Source organism: Arvicanthis niloticus, chromosome 4 (assembly GCF_011762505.2).
Source record: "Arvicanthis niloticus isolate mArvNil1 chromosome 4, mArvNil1.pat.X, whole genome shotgun sequence".
In the NCBI taxonomy this organism is placed as follows: Eukaryota; Metazoa; Chordata; class Mammalia; order Rodentia; family Muridae; genus Arvicanthis; species Arvicanthis niloticus.
Window position 1 is genome coordinate 60,664,393 of NC_047661.1, and position 15,812 is coordinate 60,680,204.

General features: G+C 36.4%; 1 protein-coding gene across 9 annotated transcripts in view; it reads right to left on the reverse strand.

Moving 5' to 3' along the window:
* The window catches only part of Gria2 (glutamate ionotropic receptor AMPA type subunit 2), a 109,928-nt gene extending 94,977 nt beyond the window's left edge, over nt 1–14,951 (reverse strand). For 6 of the 9 annotated variants that reach the window (XR_013109869.1, XM_034501248.2, XM_034501253.2 and 3 more), the window contains exons 1-2: nt 14,378–14,841; nt 13,739–13,879 (exon numbers count right to left, since the gene is read on the reverse strand). Coding sequence is in view for 8 of the 9 variants with exons in the window: in XM_034501248.2 (XP_034357139.1) it covers nt 13,739–13,879; nt 14,378–14,465 (229 nt within the window). In the remaining variant the exon portion in view is untranslated. Of the gene's footprint in view, nt 1–13,738; nt 13,880–14,377 lie in introns of all 9 variants that reach the window. The other 3 variants (XM_034501251.1, XM_034501250.2, XM_034501249.2) reach the window with 3 other exon arrangements.
* Nucleotides 14,952–15,812: the final 861 nt, after the last annotated feature.

Below are 15,812 nucleotides of genomic sequence, written 5' to 3' on the forward strand. Positions count from 1 at the left end.
CTGAAGATTTTTATTGCTCCGTGTAACACTTTCACATTTTCTTTAGCGATTCAGTTGAAATTCCATTTCTCCGCCATATAGCCTCACATTGGGATATTTTAGAGAATGATGGTTTCAAGACAAGAGGGAAAAGAAACCTCACGTTGGCTGATATAGCCATGAGTGTTTGAGATAATTTCCACTCATTTGTCACATATGGACTATGCTCCTTAAAGATTACGTTGTGAGCACATGCAGATTGCTACAGTGAATTAACTTCAAAGTGATGTTCAGAAACCAAGTCATAATCACAGCCCATTACTTAAACTTGATATGGGTTAGGGAATATGCAAAACCAAGAGCCCATTTAAGTAGTAATGGTGCTGTGACATGAGCCAAAAACATAATCAAATCTTCTGTTTATCCCTCTGGGCTCAACTAATGCTCAAAATGTGACAGACTCTTTTATTGATCTGAGACCTTGCAACATAAAAGCCCAATTTATGATAACTGCACTCCTCAGGAAACAAATATCTTGCATAACTTTACATCCCTTTGACTGTAATAGAGTTCTGATCTTTTATTTTTTTTTCAGTGCAATTTCTTTGCTTTTAACTCTTTGAGGAACTGTTTAATTGAAAAGTATATATGATAGATTTCAAGTCAAGAAAATAAAATAGAATTCTTATGTACTTGACAATTGTCTGTATGAAATGAAAAATGAAGCTGGATTCCTGGCCTTTGTATGCATAATAAATAAATTAAGATGATTTGCTTTAAAACAAAAAAGATCAGAATTCGGAGGATATGAAATAAAAGCATAAGCAGGTTATCTCTGTACATAACTGCAAGTAGAAAAATCCTTTTTTCTTCATGCTTTCAAAGCATGAAAAGCACACACAGTAAAACAATTTCTAAATTTGAATCCATACAATATAAAATAATATATTCATAAAAATGTGAACTGAGTTCATGATTCGTGAGTAGTTTTAAAAGACAGAGAACTGCCGAGCGTGGTGGCTCATGTCTTTAACCCCTGCACTAGGGAGAAAGAGGCAGGGGGATCTCTGTGACTTACAAATGGCTTACAAATGGAGGACAGGATACCCAGGGCTCTGTTACACAGAAAAACCCTGTCTTGAAAAACGGCCAACCAAACAAATAAACAAACAAAAAGTCAGAGAACTAGAGAAAAGGTCTGCAAGGGTGGGTAGAAATGTGCATTACTTTCATGTATCACTAAATACAAAATGTACATGACATACACTAAACAAAACTATGATAACAAATGTACATACTTTATCTATGAACACACACGTACATACATACACACATATACAGGAATACAAATAGTATCTTCTGACCTAAAATTTACATAAGATATATTGTAGCCAAAGTTTAAAAGGTTTAAATAGAGCACTAAGAGGCAAGAGACAGTACCAGAAATGTATACATCCTAAGTAGGAATATAAAGTGTTATCTTTTTAAACATCTAAAAAAAAACTGTAATTGCTGCTACTTGTCTGCCATTCATTATGTTTGTAACTGTTTACTCTATAGTCCTATATACAGATAATTAAAATGGGCAGTGAATGAGAGAATACAGGTTGGTGATTGACACTAGCTTAGTGTGTGCATGGCCCTGGGTTCTGCCTTCAGCATATACAAATGATGTCCAGTTAAATAACGAGACAGGAGAGGAAAAAAAGATTCATCAGTAGGAGGAGGGAAAAAAAATTCACCAATAAAATTCAGATGGATAGCAGCCTACTGAGCAGTAAATACGAGGAAGACAAGCCATGCTAGTAATAAAGAATTCTGACTTACATTAAACAAGAGGTGATCAAAAAAAAAAAAAAAACCTATATTATTCTCTCATTTCTAGAAGCTTCTGATAATGATTATTTCAAATAGGTGGGGTGAATGGCAGAATTAATACTGATTACATTCCCTTTGCAACATTTTAAAATTATGTGTAAGTTACTTTGAACATAATTTTCCATTTAATTTTTAATTCTTTGAATATTTAATATATTCATACAATCTATATGATCGTATTCACTCCCCAGATTTCTCTCCATTCCTCAGTCACAGATCCTACCAATGACTGTTTTGGGTTTCTTAATTGTTTTGTTTGCGTTTTTATGGAGACTTAACATTTCAGTTTGCATTACTCTATAGGGCCACTTCCCCCTACCCTACCTTCACTTAAATTCTCCCTTTCTCTCTCTCTCCCCCCAGCCCTCTCTCAGCCCAATTTGTACTACCCTTATGCTATAAGCCAACCACTGGACTGTGTGATCTACCACGGGCCACATCCTTAAGGAAATTGAATCTCATTTCTCTAGAAAACAAGCACACCTTGGCAGCAATCCCATCATGTCCAGAACACACTGTTTATCTCCAGTTCTCCTCTTCTCTCCCATGTCCTACATGCCTTGCTATAAATGCCTTTAAAGTCAAAATTCAAATCTTCCATATAGCTTAAATTTTAACTCACCCAAACTGCAACATATTATTTCAAATAACAGCTTAGTTTCTTTTTATTTTTTGTTTTGCATAAAAGCTAAATTAATTTTTTTGACAAAATTAGCATTTTTACACCAGAAATTTTTGATTGCTGTGTGAACAATGTTTGTATTATATAGCACTTGTCTTAGAACTAAGGATGTGATGGTAGGATGTTTGTGTCCCTTATCTTACTCAGAATAATTATTTACATTAACATTTGAAAATATGCGACAATGCTTACCATTGTAAAACTTACAGCTTGATTATTAGGCACCAAGCTAAACTTGTTTCTATAACTAACAAAATTCATTTATTTGAATTCATTTATTTAAGGACCAGCAAACAAACTTGTCTGTACTAATTCAAAGCGTATTGAAGAGTTTGTGACAGTCAAGGGCAAATAAAAACACACAAAATAAATAGCAAATCTTTGCTTCAAACATGAATCAAAATCTTTTTAAAGATCTGCAATTAACATTATAGTTATCAACAGTAGCATTTTCAATTGGAAAAACTTTTTTTTTGTTCTCAACAATATGTGAAAAGCCAGTATTTAAAACAAAGTTTTCATCTCTAACATCAATTTTATGTTTTCTTTACAAGATTGGCAATTATTGGTTCTACTTTTAAGATACTTCGATTCACTTCTCCGTCCAAGGCATAGCATAAAATTTATAAATGATCTAGAAACAATAAGTACACAGTCTAATATAATTAGATTATCTAGATGGTGTAGAATACTTAGTAACTTTTTTTGCCATAGACATCTTGAACAACCAATAATTTCCAGTATATGAACCTCTCTTGTTATTGTCACTCTTGGCATTACTGAAGTAAGCATCATAGAACAGATATCCACAAAATGTTTGAAGAAGACAGACAGACAAATTCTGTGATGGTTTTCGGTGCATACAAGATTGACTTGGCACTCAGCCGACCAGTATTTCTCTTTTACGCCCTGTATCTTGCCCCAGCCTTGATTCTGAACTCATGATGTAGAACTGTCCTTATCAATATATGGATTTGTCTTAGTAGGTATGTTCCAAATTCTTTCTATACTACATTAGAGTAATATAGCTGCTGACTGTAACAAAGCAACATAAACGGAGACGATGATTATTCTAGAAACTTCAGAAAGCTTAGATAGGATTCTACTATTTTCACTCATTACTATGACTAAGAGTCGAGCCGGGTGTCAATGTTTCACAAAAGAAGTAAAGTAGTTACCTTGATTATTTTTTAAACATTTCACACATTTTAGCAGATGAGAAGCAGGCAAATAAAGCTCATTAATCCACACTGTCAAAGAATATGACATAGAATGCACTAGTCATCAACAACCTTAAGACTGCTGATTCCCAAGAGAGCTCAAAGTGAAACTGGCTCATGTCTATTGGCTTTCTATTAATGGGAACCTTATAGCTTCACTGTTGCTCCTTAAATAAATTAATGGCGGAAGGGCAAGTGAATAGTGTAAGCCTATGATTTAACGTATGCACAAATTTCAGCTCTTCCTACTTATCAGTTGAAACGTAAATAGGGCTGTGATTGAGGGAGATGCCAAAGCTATAAAGTTATTCCAGAAAATACATTCTCAACACTTTTCTAAAAATGATAAGAAAATATAATCGTCACTTCTGGTATATTGACTCACTTGTAACAAATTCATCTGGACATTCATTTTATCACTCAATACTTCTAATTGTATTATCAAGTATGACAAGGAAAGTGAACCTTATCTTACACAGAATAAATGTCATGTATTGCCCCATGAAACTGCTAATTATTTTCAAGCCTATTTCTGCCTGAATTCAAACCTTTGACCCTCCAGACTGCCTTTCATTTATATAAATATTATTTAAATTAATTAAATAAGAGAAAGATTGGGAATCTAAAATGTGCTTAATTCTGTAAAATGTTGAGACATCTTAATCTTAGGTTAGGAAAGTGTACTAAAGAAAATGTTTTTCAACATTCTGAGGTGTAATACACAGTAAAGGGATGGATGCAGTCCTACTCAGTGTCAGGAACTCTAATTTGATGGTCATTCACATCTAACTGTAATCTACACTGTATTTGAAGTAGTTCCTGTGATTGATTTTGGTAGTTTCTTTGTCACTAAGCATTTGTTTAGCTTGGGTGTCAAAGCTCTACAAAAAGATACCAAAAGGATATTATGTGTCTTTGCTTCTATTAGCAAGTCATCAACAAAGACATCCACTAAAGGAAGTAACAGTAAAAGTTTTTTGTACATATGTGTGGCCAAGTTCATCACTCAAGGTTTTATAACTGCATCTTCAAGCAATCCTGTAAGGATGGTGGTCTTCTACAAAGCTGAAAACTGAGAACCTGGAAAGCAACTTCTCCGTGTCCACACCCAGCCACAGGACTGGAATGTAGTCACAAGGATGCCTGGGCATCAGAGCTGTGGGTTCCAGAAATTCGCAGTGTTTCTTTCTTAATTTTCACAGAAGAAACCCTTCTTTGATCTTCACTAAGGTGCTAACCATTGACTTACTTCTTTCTAAGATAGAAACCTCAAGATTTTATGAACTTTTCCTGCAAAGAGCTAAAAGTATTTACGTTCTTGGTAACATCTGAATTATGGTCCTTCACCCTCAAACAGTCTCTCTGTATGAAAAATATCAATGGCCTGTAAACTAACAGATAAAACACTGTAAAAGAATGAATTAAACTATAAAATTTAAAAGACCTGAGATGCTATAAAGCAATCTTCACCCTCTTTCACATAAATCAAAGCAATACTGAAATTCAACACTTCAAGAATATGAAATACATTTCACAAAAGAATATCATGTAAGTCAACAATGTGATGTGACACAACAGGTATTAAGAAAAATTAATATATCTCTCTCTGTGTGTCTGTGTTTGTCTTTGTGTATGTCTGTGTCTCTGTCTGTTTCTCTCCTTCTCCCTCTCCCTCTGCCTCTCCCCCCCCCACACACAAATATTTCTCTAAATATACTACTTTCCTTTGCCAATATCTCACATACAAATGAAGTGCCATTATACAAACTATTTCTGTGTTATCTGGATTACTGCAAATGAATAGCCCCATTAAATACATGTAATTCACAACAAATAGCAGACACAAATCTCTTGATAATTATGTCTTCATTGTTTCAAATTAGCACCATGAAAGTCTATTTAACGTCTTCAAACAGATTGACCAAATTCTCCTCATAATGCAACCTTATATTTCATAATGAAATTATTTATTGTATCATCCTAAAAGCTTTCTCTCAGATTACTCTCTTAAAGCTAGTTTTGTCTGTAGTAGTTGAATATGATCTTAACCCTATTACATGGGAGACTGGGGCAAGAAAATGCCAAGTTTGAGGCCAAAATATTTGAGAATTATCAATAACTTTTAAAAATATTCTCATAAGTTACTAGAATTTCAAGTATTAGACATATTAAAATAAATTTCCATCTAAAATATTCTATTGTTAAATTTTGTAATTATGTAAAATTTAAAATATGTCTATTTAGTAGCCAGATTGTTAAATGTATGTGTGTATGTGTGTGTGTGTGTGAATGTTGAATAAACAGAAATGCCTCATTAGTGTTGACACAGACTATTCCTTATCTTCTGAAATAATCCCACTGGCATTTATCAAGCAGAAAGGGAATGGTGGCACCTGAGGGTCCTATGGTGTTACAGTCTAGCTATATATGTCAGTAGTTTCCTAAACTATGATACCTCCTAAAACATTTCTGTCATGGTTTCATTTTCTGTGCTCAGAGGTGGCTTTTCTCTCCCATCCCAGAATGATAAAACACCTCAGTGTTGTGCTTTGACAAAGAAATAGACACACTGCCTCCTTACCTTAGTCTTCCTACACATGGTAAATCATTTCTCTAACATCAAAATTAATCTTACAATAAGAATTCAATCATTTCTAAAAAGCTCTATGCCACTACAGATGATTCACTCCAGAAAAGGCCAAAGTGAAGCAAACATCAAACCAAAGTAGTGGCTGAGGAAGAGAAAGAGAGAGGAAATTTGAAAGTTAATTCTTACAGCTCTGCCTAGTGACCAAGTTCCAGTGCCTGAGATTTGTCCCCTTGCTCTTCATTGTCTATGTTGTTGCACTTTACGTATGGTGTTTGCAATATACATCAGAGACTATTTTCATTGATCTGGAGATATTTGTTTCAACCTGACAGTCCTACTCAAACATAAGAAAAGAAACCTGTATAATCCCGTGGCTGACATTCTCACTGCAGGAACTGGCTGGTTGTTAGAGGAATGCGAGTGGATGCTAAATCAGAAACAAAACTCTGAATGAGGGTTAACGTCAGCCATAAAAGACTAGTGGACTAACACAATCTTTTCTGACGTGAAATTATGTAACCCAAACTTCAGTGTTGAACATGGAAATGAATAATTTTGTCTATATTCTTTCATGTGGATGGAGAATTATACAAGACACACATATGTTTTATTAAAGCTAATAGATAGTCTTGGATTATATAAATATATTTTTTCCTGTCTATCAGTAGAATCTAAATGTTTAGAAAGCTAGACTAAAATACGTATGATGCAAGGATATTTTCTGAGGCTCACTGACATTCATCAGAGAAACAGCATCGGAGGGACACAAAAGAAGTAAATGGCAACATTTGGAATTATCTTTACATGAGGGGAAGGAAGTACCATAGCATTACAGTGCCTTATTCACATTACTTTAGACAGACAAAAATTTGGGCAAACCTTAGTCCAACCTAGATTTTTTTTTATCATATTTTGAATACTGAAATAACTACAAAAAAACCCAAAGAATTCACCACTAAATAGATTTTACAAAACTAAAAATGTAAATTTCTGAAGAAGATTCAAAAATATTAAAATCAATAAGAACATGTATAACTTTTGACCTAGAAATTATTTTTTTAGGTGTAAGATACAGATAAGTCAAAATAACATAAGAAATTCTTTACTTAAAAATATTTTAGAAATCGGCCTGGTATTCACAATTCTCCTGGTTTTATTCTGCTGAAGACTGTTATAAATTTCAATATATTAAGTCTTTCAACTGTTCCTAGTCTTAATCTGTAAGTTAAAAGTGAGCACTTTTTAGACTGCTGATCCAATTAATAGGCTAATGTAAAAAATGAAATATAATAAGTTAATATACCCAAAAGAATTATCAATACAATGAAAAAACAGCAAAATTATTAGAGAATAACTTAAAGGTAAAACATATGCACAGAAAAAACAAAAGGGCATGTATACAAAATAATCATAATACATACATACACACACATATGCACAAACACATGTGCAAACACACAATACTAATAGAGTACTTGGCCCCAAACAAGAAACTATGCCTCTCATTTCAAGATATTCTCTAAAGAATACAAATTTTTAATTCTGAACATTTCACTTAATTTTTTTCACTAAAAAATAAACGCAAAAAAAATTATTCTGTATGACGTCTTAGCAGATCAGCACTGGAGAGTTACTAAAAGGATAAAAAAAACATACATCTTCTTCAAAATTGGTAAATATCATTTCAAAAATTTTTACATGTATATAAAATTTTAAATCATGATTAGTTTTGAAATATCAACATGGTGCTCAAAAGTTCATTTGTCAACTTTATGGAAGAGGCACAACATTATAACAAGTTTGATAATTATTAAACTCACTTGAGATAATCTTAGAAATTTTGACTAAAAATTGCAATAAAAAAGTTTTTTTCTTTCAATAGGATCCATTGAATCTTCAGTATAATCAAGTATATTTTTTAAAAGGTGGGGGGGAGTGGAATAGTTTACTCAGAGACCAATAAACCCCAATGTTTGACCCTAATGCAAGATTAAAAGACCAGAAAAAAAGAATAGTTCTTCATATCACTTTAGTTGTTAGCTTGTGATAGAATGTATTCTATGGTTAACTATGTCTGTTGACTTTTCTTACAGTGTCTGGAATACTGGAATAATTAGCAAACAGCCACTCCTTTCTTTACATTTGTCAAGATTACACATAGTTTGAAAAATTTGAAGGGATATTCCCTAGATGTTGAGAGAGCCTGAGAGCTCCTGAATCAGCATCCAGTTGTCACAGTGTCACAGTGCAGTAACCTGTCCCTCTACAGACTTGCTGTGAAACAAAATATCCTCCAGATAGAAGCAGCAAGGTATCAAGCAGCAGTCAAATGCACATGCATGCTATGGTTTCATGTCATGATTTTCACTTACATACTAAGTTTCAGTCCAAAATATGATTTTTTTAACCAATTACAATCTAATTTATGTCCTGTGCTCTTCAATTTCCTTGAACTTTCTATAATAAGTAAAGGACAAACTTTTCAGTACAAATAATTCAACAATAAATTACCTATTTTGATATAAATGAGCTATTTACTTCTAATGTTGACTATAATAATATTTAAAAGGGCGATAGGTGTTTCCTTCATGTCATGATTTCTTATAACAGCATCCAAGTTAGTTCTGGTTTCTTTAAAATCTTGTATATTATAGTTAGTAATGGTAGTTTCAGTATATTTCTTAAGGAAAAAAGCTATATGTTATGGAACAAGCAATCAATTGCTATGTAATTCTATAATTAAAAGCATAGATACACACATATGCCCTAAACAAACAGGATTCATTCTATGTACAGTGTACTAAAGGCTATCAAGCATTAAATAATTTGATGAATACAGATATACAATTTCAATAATTCAGTACTAACATCCAGTGATAGGAAAGACACCTCAGAACTAACATTTGGTAAAAATTAAAGCTTAAAATCTGATAAACACACATACACATATACATACACACATACGTGTGTGTATGTGTGTGTGTGTGTGCATGCAAAAATGATTTTTAAATTATCTTTTAATGGGTCTTTATAATTCATGCAATTCCTAAATGTGTTTGTGATCAACTATGCAAAAATACGTAGAAATTTCTAATTAAAAAATAAACTCTTAATCTGTTTCTTAAAGAATTTAAGAATATTATTCTTAAATTTAAGAATATTATTGAATATTGTCTCCAAACATGGTATTGTCATTGATTCTTTCAAATTATATTTAATTTACATTTTTCCATTTCTTAAAATAAATTCATTTCTGAGGCCTTAGAAGGTATTCAAAGTGTGCAGCAGTTTGATGGAGCACAATCTTTTCTCCAACATCTCCATCTGCTGGCTCAGAGAAAAAATAAAATTTTCATCGCTATTTTATGTAATTTTAAAATTTTTATAATTTATGTACTACTATAGAATTAAAATATAAAAATCTTAAATTATTATTAGCTAGATAAGCACTTATTTTTACAATAATCCATTAGAATAAATGGAAACATATTCATGTGAGCAAATTTATTATTTATTCTTTAATCACCAAATCCTAGGAGATAAAATACTCATATATATATATATATATATATATATATATATATATATATATATAAAATCTATTTAGAAAGTTCTACTTTAAATGTTTTTTTAATTAGTGCATACTTAATTTGATTAAAATCATTTATAGTATATAGTACTTAATAATTTTCTAAAATTCCGTTTGGTTTTGTAAGTTGACCTTACAGTGTGTATAGAAACACAAATATCAACTTACTCTTTTCTCAAAAATTTGAGATTTTTCTGTTACTATGATGAATTACTCACGAACTCATGATGAACTACTTAAAGTGCTTTTTCATACTCATATTAAGCTACTCATACAAGACCGCAGAGGCTGCTCCTTACGAAAAGCATAGCATTTCCAAGTCTTTCAAAAAATTAGAAAGACCACTTCTCTTAGCTTTTAATTTTTTTTTCATTTTAAAGCCTTGTTTAAATGTTCATTTGAAAAATTATCCAAAAAGAAAGGAAAGGAGGGAGCGAGGGAGCAGTGGGAAGAGGAGAAGGGCTTGAAAAGAAAATAAAGGCAGAAGAAAAAAAAGAAAGAAATATTGGAAATCTGTCTTTGTCTTCTCTGGTATCCATGGAAACAAATGGGAACAAACAGGTACTTTCATCATCCGTTGTGACTGAAAAGGTGTGGGAGCTGAGTGCAGCAGAGCACATTCTACATCAGGATAAAATGACTTCCTTTCATTTAACTCTTACACCTTTCAGTAGACACACTTAGACATTTAACTCTGTGTCAGACTCTGTGTTCCTCAGTAGGAGCATCCATCTCACAAATACAGTTAAATTACTAAGCAGATCCATTCCTCTGTCAAAATGATATTCCTTTTTTTCTAAAGCTTTGCTTTCTTAACAAATAATTCTTAACAATTAAATTTTTTCTCCAAACTCATTAAGATAAAGAATAATCTTATTCAGAAGCAGCAATTAGTAATTCATATAACTCAACACTGTCATTACAGAAGACCTTCTTAGGTTTCCAGAAAAAAATGGGGGAAAGACGTTTTGATCTTATTTGTCAATGTATTTAATGCTGTTGCATCCTTTCAATGAAAAGATGACTAAATACAGCAAGGAAACAAATTATCTATTTGCATTGGAGTAAATCCCAGAGCCAACTCTAAATGATCATGTTAACCTTCCTACATGGAGGCAACAGAGACTTTTATTTATTTATTTAACCTGGAAGTGATGGTTGTTTGGTTGTGCCTCACACGTATGCCTCTTTCCTCCTATCTCTTTTCTTACCTTTAAGAGTTAAATTAATTGTACCAGTTCTACTGTCCTTGGCTAATAATAATAATAATAATAATAATAATAATGTAAATATTTGTCTTTGCAAGTTTTGAAAATTCCAAAGGGACAAAATAAATAAAAATGTAAATTGACTTTTCACCACCTGCCAATGTGGACTCTGGAAAATTCTGTTTACAGAGCCTCATTTCTGTAACTGTGCCTGTAATTATTTGTCTGTAGCAGTCAGTAAGCTTACAGCATTGGAGTTGCAATGTCAAGATCCTGGATTCTCCTGCAAAAAATGTTTTGCATTTTTCTCATGTTATTTTGGTGCCTGGTATACTGTTTTGTGGGGGTGGGTAGCTTTATGATCTGGGGATGTACATTTTAAAATTTTTGCTTCTGTAATTTTTTTTAAAGAAAAAATCTATTTTAAAAAATGAAGACTTGAATGTACTGATTTTTAGAACTATGGTCAGGTATATGAAATTCAGTATGTAAAACAAAAAACAATGCATTTGTTCCATATATACATATTCTCACCACCTATCTTATTTCAGTACAATTTATAGTAGAAATAAACCCATTCAACGATATTGGCTTGAGGATACATGCCAAACAAACTATAATCTCTGAACCTTAAAGAGCCCCAATACAGTGGGTCAACACCTGTTGGAATAGAGAAACATTCGTTTAGTTTGGTCGATGTATTTGTTATTTTCCCAGTATGCTCATCTCATCATGTTTTATCAACAATCAACTTCTTGATTATTAAATGTTTTCAAATGTCTCAATATTTTAGAACCTTTGTACGACCCCACTTTGCAACGCATTGTGACACTGTGTTTGTGCATGCAAATGCAGCTGGGTAAAATTCAACACAAGTTGCATGTCAAACTGTAACTCATAAGAAACAGAAACTTCTTGATAGCACAGGAACAGCTTAATTCCGTAGGTAAATAAGACAATTACAGATGCCTTTCACATTTATTGAAAACATTTTCTTTGTGTCTGTTATGTAATAAAATTTATTGTATTGAGATACTTTTCTATGATATTCTATTACATTTTAATATTTTATTCATTTACTTATTTGGAGGGGGAATGTGGAGGTCAGAGAACCAGAACCACATTATCACCCTATGCATTTCTTCATTTATTTGTTTAGGGACAAGATTTGCAATCTGGCCTGCTGATGTCTCTGGTGTTACCGAACTAAAGCACAGAATACATGACAGGCTTTGGGGGAGGGGGCGTGGGTGGGATGGCAACCGGTTGTGGGATCGCTGCCTTGGGCATTTCCTCTAGTGATTTTCCGCTCTGTTACAGGGGAACCAAAGTGGGAGGTGAACCACCTGCAAATCTTCCTCCAAACTGTTATCTATGGAATGGAAGCTGAGAACACCAAGGCAGGAAACATCTGCCAGCCGGAAATGGTAGCAGCTGGGAGTGCGGAGGGTGCTGCCTCAGCGAGGGGACCTGGTCCCCGGCCTCGGGCGACCTCGCACTTGCCCAGCAACTGGACACCAGTCATTCTGCCCAAAGCCTTGCCAGGGCGTTCTCATGAGTTCCAGATTCCTACGCAAAGGCCAGGGGCTGATACTGAAAACGGCAAAGGCTAAAATGGCTGTTCTGCGACTTCTTCAGATTTTAAAACTCAGCCGGATGCAATCGCTTCCGAGTCATCCTCAGTCTCCAGTCACCTTTGCCAGAGCCTGCGACCCTGGAACAAAGCACGCGCAGCCGGCGAGCACTCATGCCATCCTCGCCTCCACTTGGGCGTAGCTTCAGGGAGCTGAGAACACATTTAGCTTCTGGTTCTAGCCTTCCTCATCCCTTTTCTGCTGGTGACCAGGTTGAGGTTTGTATCTGGCAGGCATCCCCATCAATACCCGCATGCCCCGCTGCCCGCATTCTCAACCCTTCAGGGTCTCCATTCTCATAGCATCCCTTCCATGCCCGCTCACACCCGCCAGTCAGGGCCTGCGTCAGTCTCGTGCCCGCGCCCCTCGGGTGGGCATTATGTAACAGCCCCGAGCCCAACTCCATAACCGTTGCAATAACTTGTCCCGTGCAATAGAACGACGTGGGACTTGTGGGGACTGCAGGTCGAAGCTGCCCTGCCAGGCTATAGGACTAAGGCATGAGATCCGTCCAACAGTCCCACAGCGCGCCCTGGGGAACAGCATGTTCTCTTTTGGTAGAGTGCCAACAGGCGCGCAAGAGGGAGGGGGTTGGGAGATCCTCTTTGGAGGCGCCAGAATCAAGCAATAAGCCCCTGAATTTGAAAGACCAGTCCAAGTTTAACCCCTACCCCAGATTTTAGGGTGCACATACTGGCACACTGTTCAGTGTCTTTTGTCTCCACTTCACCACCCGCCGGCCAGTGGGGGTCCCAAAGATTACAGCCACCTTCTCTCTGTACCCTCACACGCACGCGCGTGTGCAGTCACTCCCACCCACACATGACAGGCCAGCCACACACACACACACACACACACACACACACACACACACACACACACACACCATCCTTCACTGGCATTCACAGGCTTGCTTTCCCTGTACAGCACTGGAAAGACATGAATATTCATTACTTACAAGCATTGGTGACTGCGAAACTGTTGGCTACCTCCAAATTGTCGATATGGGGTGTCAGTCTGAACTCCGAAGTGGAAAACTGAACCATCCCTACCCGAAATGCACTGTATTCTTGATCAGCGCCCCTTGGAAATAGCCCCCCTGCAAAGAATAAACAGCAAGCAAGAGAACATTGTCAGAGCCCTGGAGAGATAAGAGTGGGATTGCTAGCACCCAACAGCCCCAGTCTCTCATTCACATTAACCGCTGGAATCAACATAGTGAGTTGGGCAGCAAGGATTGTCAACGGGTCTAAGGCTAGGAGGAGAGTCTAAAGACCTAAAATGTTTTCCTTTTAAATCTCAAGCTTTGCGTTCATACCCCCGAAAATCTGAGCACACTAGGAGACGCCTTCAAGGCAGAAGTAACGCAGTCCCCGGGTCAGAAATGAACAGTTTTCCCCCCTCTATTGTGTCAAAAGGCATAGTCATTTCTTTTTGCTTCAGCCTAAGAAAATCATGTATATTCTAGGTAGTTTAAATCTGGAATGCAGTCAAGGTATGACATAAGTCTACATGACATGAATTAATTTGCTCACTGTGAACAAAGATTAACACCAAATTATGCACAATTCAAAGGCATAACACAAAAGGTACCTACCTATCTGTATGCTGTTAGAAGAGACACCAAAAATCAGTCCCCATAAAACAGGAGAAAGGAGGACAGAAATATGCATAATCTTTTGCATTTCCAAGAAAAGTAGAGCATCCACAAAATACCCCCTCGTTTCCCTTTCCTCCTCTTCCTTCTTTGACTGTTTTCCTCAGCAAATTAGATCCTCTGCATTTTGAGGTTGAAATTTAGCAAAGAGATGCTAAAAACATGAAGTGAAGGCAGAAGAATCCTTATTTCCCAGGTCTAGCTGGTGGCTGTCGGTGCCTTGCGTCCTGTCCCTGCTCCCGAAGTCCCGAGGACTGGCTGAATGCAGTTTTTAGCTGAGCTGCCGCTGTGGTACCGGTGTCTGGGAATATCAGCACCCTCCCATGCACTCACACAATCACCCTCTCTCGAGCTCTCTTCTCCTCTCCTCTCTCACACGCGCGCGCACACACATACACACACATACACACACGCGCACACACACACACAGGAAAGTCACAGAGAGGGGCAGGCAGTCCCGGGCGCGCGTGCGCGACTCGAGGCAGGCAGCGAGCTCGCGCACCCACCCCTCCCCCGCACAACGCCCCGCACCCCGCACAGCCCTGGCAGCTTCTGCGCGGTGCCGAGAAAGCGCGGCTCAGAGCCGGGCAGGCTGGTGCCTCTTAGAGACCTCCAGTCTTGTGCATCCGATTTTAGCACCGAGGACAGCGCTTTGGTCCCTGCTCTGGGCTGAGGTTGCAGGTTTACTGTAGCTGCAGAGAAGCTCCAGCCAGATCCAAATGCTGCAAAACTGATTTCCGGTTGCTATGCCTAGGAAACCGAACTGCTAATTGCTGTTGGCGGTGGAGCTTTCTTCCGTAGGGCCCTGCTGTTTTACGTTAAGCACACCGAATATGAGTCGATTGTCTCAAATCCACTTAGCAATAGCGACACACTGCCTTCTTCCTCACCTTACCCAGCTAAAAAGCAAACAAAATATTCCCTGAAGGGACGACTCCAAAAATTGTGAACTTTGGCTTTCTATGATGCAAGCATAATCCCAGGGAAACCCAAAATTCTATTCTTAACTATAAAACTTGCCAAAGGGGTGAGGGTGGATAGCTGGATTGAACCTTTGAAAGACTGTAGGAGTCCATCTTTGGAGTATGCCCCTTTAGGTTGTGGTTCGATTTGTTCAAGTCACACTGCCTGTGGATTGCTCTTGTACTACAGTGCAGACTCCCTCCTGCTGTACGGTCATGTAGACTTGGCCCTTAGATGTCTTTTTTAAAAATAAGGATTGAAAGGAACAGTAGGTTTCTGGGGGAAAAAAATAGACCAAGGTAGTCTAGAAAGAATGTATCACTTCATAATCTTTCCAGATTCTTAGTTACAAACCAGATATCCCATTACATTATGGCTTTAAGTTTCAAAAATAATCGCTGCCTCAAGGAAG